The sequence below is a fragment of the Saccostrea cucullata genome, unplaced genomic scaffold, assembly GCF_032062105.1.
Source record: "Saccostrea cucullata isolate Sc308-1 unplaced genomic scaffold, CSIRO_AGI_Scuc_v1 ctg15472, whole genome shotgun sequence".
Lineage (NCBI taxonomy): Eukaryota > Metazoa > Mollusca > Bivalvia > Ostreida > Ostreidae > Saccostrea > Saccostrea cuccullata.
This window is the reverse complement of record NW_026920712.1, coordinates 1-8,108: the sequence shown is the minus strand read 5'-3', so window position 1 is coordinate 8,108 and position 8,108 is coordinate 1. Positions and strand designations below refer to the sequence as shown.

Below are 8,108 nucleotides of genomic sequence, written 5' to 3'. Positions count from 1 at the left end.
GATTTAAAAAGAAATGTGAAAGCCCCCCCCCCCCCCTTCCTCACAATTTCAACGGTTTGGAAAGGATTTATGCAGTACATGTAGGTATGGCAGCAGATGGTTTTTGTGTATCCAACTCTGCCAATCTTCTATTGAGGGGTACAATAAAGATTGTTTAGTAGTAATTAGAGCGAGTAGTTGGTCTTACTCCATCGAGATTTTATTGTGTGAATTTTCATTTTGAGGGTACATCATTTCCTTGACACTTTGCTTAAAATTCTGACGAGATACTTACATGAAATTTAAGCAACATCGAACTTAAATATGCATCATTAATCTAAAATTAAAGAAATTATTTATCGTTTGTATTTGTTCCTTAAAATTTCAAAAATGTTAGGTGAACACTTAGAAGTTTGGTTCAGTGTATTTGTATTCGTACTTTGAGGATTAACTTTCAAAAAAATGGAGCGAAGACCCACTCATAAAGAAAAATAGTAATACACTGTATAGTGTGAAAAAATGGCTCGTTTTGTCCTCTTTCGCGTGTGTATCATATTTTAGAGGCAAATAACTTCAACCTTCATGAGATTTTATGCAAGTTGCAAGAGATTTTACATAAAGTATACGTTAATGTTAGATGAAATATTAAGGAAAGATTTTATAAAATTGAGATTTAATTTTTCATCTTCATGTTTGTTGTGCTGTTGGCTTATCGCTCGTCATGTTCACCCATCTCATTATGAAATATTTAAAAACCTCAGGATAAGACAATCCTCGTTAGAAATATTTCGGGTGCACATGCATTCAATGTTTACATTTAAATGTATCTAAAATTAGCCCTTGTGATTTCCAAAATCATATCTATTGTCGCCATATTGAAATTGGTGTTTGTCAAAGTGTTTCAGCATCATTATATGAATTTATATCTTACCTGGTAAGAAATTAGTACTTTTTTCTACAATAACCATTACTAGCTGTTATAAATTACAAAGTAGTATTGACTGGTATTATTTTTTATATCATACAGTCACTTTCGATTTCAGGTACATGTAGATATCTCTTCAGTGTAAATATAACAAAGATTTTTATAAATATCTTTTGCACTTAAATGCAAAATAAGAATGACATCTACTAGATGTGGCAAAAGCCTGTCCAATGCTCTAAAGAGAATACTGATCATATTTAAATTGCATACATTCCTAAAGCAGGCAAGTTGCATGGTTTTGATGAGCAATGGCGTCTGTTTAAAAATTATGAAAATCATACCTTTGAGACAGGGCTGTGTTGAATTAAAATTGAAAATACATACATTCTTTGAAAAGCTAATTCTCTATTCTGGAGTATTTTGCAAAAACAGACTAAATTTATTGTAATGAAGAGCAAAGGTATACCTAGTCAGAAACTGTGAATGTCACTATTCAGTTGGCCATGGACTTATGTATCAGATATCTTAGGATTGATCTCTGTGGTAGTATTATTTTAGCAGTAAAAATGCTTTCTTTTTTTTATGTTTCTTTGAAATTCTTCTCAATGTATTAGGCAGAAAAAAAATGTTTGAATACAATAAAGAATATGGTCTCTTTCAACACTATGAGATTCATAACCCCTGAATAATTGTTTGTTGTGTATGTGTTCGGGGTCAATTAAGAAAATAATTTCTTTGAAAACTCTAAAAGAATATGGTCTCTTTCACATTATGAGATTCATAACCCCTGGATAATGGTTTTTCTTGTGTAGTTGTGGGTCAATTAAGAAAATGTATAATTTCTTTGAAAAATCTCCTCTTCTCCTGCGTATTTAACAGGTTGCAGCATAGTTTTGATGATCAAGATTACTTCTACCATAATTGTTAAATTCAATGTTCTTGGGTCAGGGGTTCTAAGGGTTTTTTTTTTTGCCTTGTCACCTTTTTTATTCTTTAAAAGTTTTGCTGCTTCTGTTCATAAAGGAGGCAATCAGAGTACAATTTCAATCAGGGGTGTCTGGGAAATACCAGTGGTAAATCCTGGTATTGCACTTCCCGCAAAATACTGCAAAATCTGCAGTATCTTTGCAATCTTTGCTGGGAAAAATTTGGGAATTCAGAAATGCAAGGAAGTATAAGGTTAGAGTTCTCATTTCCTTAAATCATTAATCTGAATACAAAATTCAGAAATAAGATTAATGTGAAAACAGAAGATAAATAATATTCTTATTCACAGTGTTTCACTACTCCAGGTCCCCTACCCATAGCATTTTGTAGTAATTTACATCCCACCCTTTTTTTTTAAACTGAAGTCTTTCAATTCATTTTTTCAAAAATTATTTGATATCAATAAGTTTATAAATAAAAGATGGGGGTTTAGGTTTGTTATGAACACAATATCCTACATTTAATAATTTTTTTTAGATCCTTTTATATATATCAGTTGATTTAGATAAATCGACGACGTATTGTCAATTAATATTCATTTCCATTCCTACGTCGATACGATATATCCTGGTGAACTTGAGATAAAAGATACCACAGAGTCTGACACATTTGTTTCATACTTGGATATTTTACTTGAAAAAGACGTTAATGGTTATCTAACAGCCAAGCTATATGATACTAGTACATGTGATGACTTTAACTTTTCTATATCGTCAACTTTCCTAACTGATGCAACAATATACCTTCATCACCTGCATACGGAGTATATATATCTCAGTTGATTCGATACGCAATAGCATGCTCTACGTAAGAACAATTTCTAAAAGGAGATAAATTATTGACAAACAAGTTGATGAAACAAGAATATCAACAGCCTCGTTTAAAGTCATCATTTCGTGAGTTCTATGGTCGATGCAATGACTTTGTCAGCAAATACAATTTATCATTGAGTCAAATGCTTATACTGATGTTTTTCATACTAACTGTTAGTCCATTATATTGAAAAGTACATTGAATTGACGACGATTTTTTGCGTTATTTCCCGATCATGACAAGGAGCACACGACGTGTGTGACCGGTTTTTAGGAAATGCTCACTCCTCCACCGCAGCTGATCACACCTCTTATGTTTCGGAGGTCGATGTTTGCTCTGCTCATATTTTTTTTCCAGTGTTATGGACTTTTGAGCTTGAATACTGTTCTTTATCTCCATATCATTCATCCGTCTAAAGTTACAAAAAACTATCTGGAATCATGTAAATGATGAAGTTTACGAACAGTTATCCAATATTTCCTGGCCCAGTATTTCCCAGTGAATTATACCTGCCATTCCCGGTATTTACCAGTACTTGCCATCGTCTTTAGAAATGTGAGTTTTCCCCAGATTTTAAACTACCCTGATTAAAGTTCAAATAAGCATGGATACTTTTTAACAGGAATTTAAAATTTTGAACCACTGGTGTTCTGGTGCCCAGCAGCATCTTGATTTTATAGTACTCTACTGAGATAGATTATTCCACTTTGCTAATCAACAAAGATAGTTCATATATATCATTATCGGCAGGAGCGGTCGATCTATTTGTGGTTGTGTTAGAATGTACACATGGGAAATGAAGACGTTATTAATTCTTTTCCCCGATGTAATAATTTTTGATAACAAACAGAAAAGTCATGAATTAAAGTTTTTAAAATTTGCTTTATAATTTGTCTTAATGGTTGTTATTAGGTTTAATTGATTTTTCATTTCTCATTAGATATTCATTATATTATGTTTTTATAAAAAATTGTTTGCATGAACTACTCCCCAGGATGGGTGTGCATAAGACATGGAAGTAAATCGGGTTGAGTTTCTGGATATGAATAATAGTGTTTAAAATAAATAATACATTATATAAGTTTTTAAGAAAAAGGCCCAAGTAAATATTGTTTTGAAAACAATTATTACAGTTGCAAATGAAACATTTTTGACACTTCACGTATATTAATATTTTGATAGAACATCAGCATTATTATATGACATAACTCAGATTCATTATATCAGCATGTTGCATGTTTATTTTTATCAGCATTTAGGCAATCCAAATAAGGCATTTTTGATACTTTTGGGACGTGTATTTGATTCAGCAATTCGATGATCATAATACCGTGTCTTATATTCACGAATTTATTTGCTTCGTTGGGTCACAATGAAAATTAAATAAGGTAGCATGCATTTTTGTTTTAATTTGAATTTTTACTATGGGTTCCTTTTTGTGAAAATTTTTGTGTTTCTTCTTATTATATCCTTAATCTATTATATTTTTGCCGCCGATGTGATGCTAGAAGGTCAATTTAAAATCAAGAGGCAAGTTAATATATATACTTTATTATTTTGAACTATTTACTAAATTAACTACTTATCTAATCTCAGATCATCTTATTTTCCTATGTTTTAGACAGCCTGTCTTCAACTTTCAGTTTTTTTTAAATATTTCTATGTATCCTGAAAGTGTTGCAATGTATCTTTATGACCATCAAGGCCTCTTGCTTTATATGTCATACCCAGTGTGCTCTTTTGAAGAAAAGAATAACAAAAAAGTTTGACTAGGACATTGATAAAATTTTGAAAATAAAAATTTTGAATAAACGTGTAGTATCCATTTTCTTTAAAATACATTTTAAAAGATAAGCATCAACACATATACTTCATTCACAAGTATTTTCAATGGACAATGGTAATAACTTCCACAGCGATGCGTAATGCCTGAGAAACATTTTGCATTCTAGGGATCATATATGAACAAAAATTATCAAAACTAGTAAAACAATTTTAATTTTTAGAATCCTGAAATGGAAAAAAATTGACTTAATAACTGTATTTTTCAAATTTTTGTCTATTCATTTTGATATGATATTGTTTATATATTCTGGATTGCAGTCTATTCAATGCTAAGTTATATTTACTTTATGTCAGTAATACAATGGACAGAAAAGATTCCAGACAAGAATTAAATACCAAAGACGAGGTACTAAAAAAAGCCAACAAAGAAGAGCTCGTATCCCGACCTGAGAAAGGTCAAGGTGAAAAGAGAGACGCCATTCAGAGCAAAGAAACCCAAGATGACAGAAAGGAAAAGATAGATGATTCTGATTTTGACCAGGATGTTTGTAAACTTTTGAGAAAAATAGGGGAAGGAACTTTGATATCTTTGTTTGTCAAAGAAAGGGTTACCATGGAGATTTTTGTGGAGCTAAATCACGCAGATCTTCGTGAGCTTGGAGTCAGTACATTTGGTCAAAGACACAAGATATTAAAGGCAATAAAAGAATACAGAGAGAAGAGGGGTAACTTTTATTATCATCAATCTTTGTCAGTTGATACAATTTAACAAAAAGTTATTTTTCTGCCCTCTTTTAATTAATTATATACATGTATATTAACTTCAACTTTTAGAGAAGAAACAGAAGAAGACCTTATGTAAACTTCATCCATTTAATACTACATGTCCAGGACGAAAACGGAAGAGTCACCATCAAACCAGTTATGGACATCAATGCAACATTACCAAGAAAATGAAAGCAAAAATCCCAAAAGGTACCTTGATGCTTTTTAAATTGAACCAAGTCATTCAGGTGACCTTCTGTTTTCTGATTTATTCTGTCTTCGTGCGTTCGCATTTTCAGCCCTTTCTCTTAAACTGATGAACAAATTTCCAATCAATTTCACATCTGTAGGTAATGGGAAACAAAAAAATTGAAATACAATGCCCCCTCTGAGGAGTGGTTTAAACAATAAAAATAATTGTTATTTTTAGAAAAAATTTTTCTCCTGAACTTCAAGCAGTAAAATTGCTGAAATGATTGAAATAAGCACTTAGACCACAACCAAATTTAAAAAAAATCATGATCCCTGCCAGAGGGGTCCTGCAGATTTTACAGTTCCCATTTTCATACACTGAAACTGCATTCTTTCATTAAAATTCGTCGTCTTTTCCTCTGCACGTATATTAAGCAGATGAAGTACATTGTTATGAGAAAGGATGTCCCTTCCAAAATTTTGTCATTATCCTTTTCTTCAGAATTACCTGTAGTGACGTCAACAGCTTCCAGTATACAACCTTCAGCTTCAGTAATAACGACAGCCTCTTCATGTCAGACGACAGTTACCCAATCTTGTCACACCCTGAATGTGTCAACTACCACATCAGCTTTACATAATAATAGATCATCAATAACTGTACCAACAACGTTACCAACAACTAACTTAGCCATAACACATGGTACAACGTCAACAGTAACAACAACTAAAATGCCTAAAACAACACATGGAGCAACAGTACCAACAAGTAACATAGCAACATCAACAAATGGATCAGCATCAACATTACCGATAATTAACACACCAATAATAAGAAATGGGACATCAACAGTACCAGTAACTAGCATGGCTATAACAACAAATGGTACAACGTCAACAGTAACATCAACTTATACTGCAATAACAACATGTGGTTCAACATCAACAGTACCGACAACTAAATTAACGTCAATCATTGGAACATTGCCAACAGCATTCCCTGCAATATCAAGCACCTTATCATCTTCCTCAGTAGCAACACCAATATGTTCAGCAGCAATATTTTCTCAAGTGACTTCCAGCTCATCCAATCAGGTTCCAAGTTTCTCAATAACAAGCACCTCGTCAAGTCAAGTTGTAACAACATCCAGTATTGGGAGTATTGCCGTCTCAAGTCTTGTAACCCCCACCAGTAATATACTGAGTACAGTATCAACCTCGTCGACGATAACATCAAACTGTGCAGTAACAGTGCCTGTCAATAACGTACTTGGTGAGAGAAAAACGGAGTGCACAAATTTAATGAGTTTATCATTAAATTATACCAATAATATGCAACAGAAAAGCAAATGCACTTTAAAAATACTGAAGGGTTTATCGTTTATTCATATTTATTTATTTTCGGCAAAAATTATTCTAAGTTTTAGTATAAATAACTTGAACAATTTAACAATCACACTTTATCAACTCTTGAAATAAGTTTCAATAAATAAAATGTAGCTTTCATGATTTTCCTAAAAAATCATATGTAATTTTTATTAAAATGCAAGCAATTACTGATTTTTAAACAATACTCGTAATTCCAGATAATAAATAGTCATTTTTATTTTCATTAGCAGGCGCGGATCCAGGTTTTGGAGTTAGGGGGGGCGCCAAAATTAGGCAAGGGGTCTGGGGGCCGCCTTGAGGCCCCCAGTGGGTCCAGGGCAAAGCCCTGGTGGGGGCCCAGGGGGCGAAGCCCCCGGAAGCTCCTGGATTTTAAGATTTTGAAGGGTTAAAATGAGGTTTACCAAAGCCCTGGTGGGGGCCCAGGGGGCGAAGCCCCCGGAAGCTCCTGGATTCTAGAGATTTTGAAGGGTGAAAATTAGGTCTACCAAGTAAACATATTTGATTTACGCTAACTTTGAAAATTTTAGGGGGGGGCGCGCGCCGGGTGCGCCCCCCCTTAAATCCGCCACTGATTAAGAGTATATTTTTTCATTAATTGATTAACGAATATTCCATGTGCTATATACCTATGTGCTCTCTGTTTGTTCAAAACTATCTACCAGTATCCAAAAGAAAAAACCAAACCCCCCCCCCCCCCCCAAAAAAAAAAAAAAAAAAATTAAGAAGAATATTTTGTGGAAAAGATTTTTTTCATTATCCTTTTGATTGTATATTTCTAGCAACTCCAAATACAATCACAGACGAGGAAAACAATTTTCTACGTTATTATCTGTTAGCCCAGCTTGGTACACATGCCCTTAGATTTCTGTTTAACTCGTTTGTCCCACCTGTGACATTGACCAGTCACCTGAAGAAAGAACAAGCAAAGTTAAAGAAGCGCTGTAATCCTCAACAGTTGACCGTCTTATATCCAGGTAATAAATATAGAATCTCCCATAATTTGTAGTTGGAGATGATTTTTATCTAAGGAGTTGTGTGTCTTTTATCCCCGAGCCCTGGCGAGGGAATAAAAACACACAACGAGTAGGATAAAAATTGCATCCAAGACCAATTGCAAAACATGAGAGATTCTTTTTTCTTTACAACCAATGTTTTTCTCTGTTTATATATACATGTATAGGATTCCACTTCACTTGATAAAATTATTTCATGGTAGTTTAGGAAGTATAATTAACCTTTTCTGATTACATTTTGTCTGCAGTCCATCCGTCTG

The 8,108-nt window shown here is 33.4% G+C and overlaps 1 protein-coding gene across 1 annotated transcript; it reads left to right on the top strand.

Moving 5' to 3' along the window:
- Positions 1 to 860: 860 nt before the first annotated feature.
- Positions 861 to 7,845, top strand: LOC134256209 (mucin-2-like). The gene is made up of 5 exons (XM_062738877.1): positions 861 to 913; positions 4,844 to 5,214; positions 5,324 to 5,464; positions 5,949 to 6,719; positions 7,615 to 7,845. The coding sequence occupies exons 1-5, from the start codon at positions 894 to 896 to the stop codon at positions 7,839 to 7,841; spliced, it is 1,530 nt and encodes a 509-aa protein (XP_062594861.1). The 5' UTR covers positions 861 to 893; the 3' UTR covers positions 7,842 to 7,845.
- Positions 7,846 to 8,108: the final 263 nt, after the last annotated feature.

What these genes read in the sequence shown, in the direction of transcription:
- LOC134256209 (XM_062738877.1), top strand. Translation starts at nt 894, where the DNA reads ATGAATTTATATCTTACCTG. An exon ending in GAAAGCAAAAATCCCAAAAG is followed by an intron (nt 5,465 to 5,948) that starts GTACCTTGATGC and finishes CCTTTTCTTCAG; the next exon opens with AATTACCTGTAGTGACGTCA. An exon ending in GCCTGTCAATAACGTACTTG is followed by an intron (nt 6,720 to 7,614) that starts GTGAGAGAAAAA and finishes GTATATTTCTAG; the next exon opens with CAACTCCAAATACAATCACA.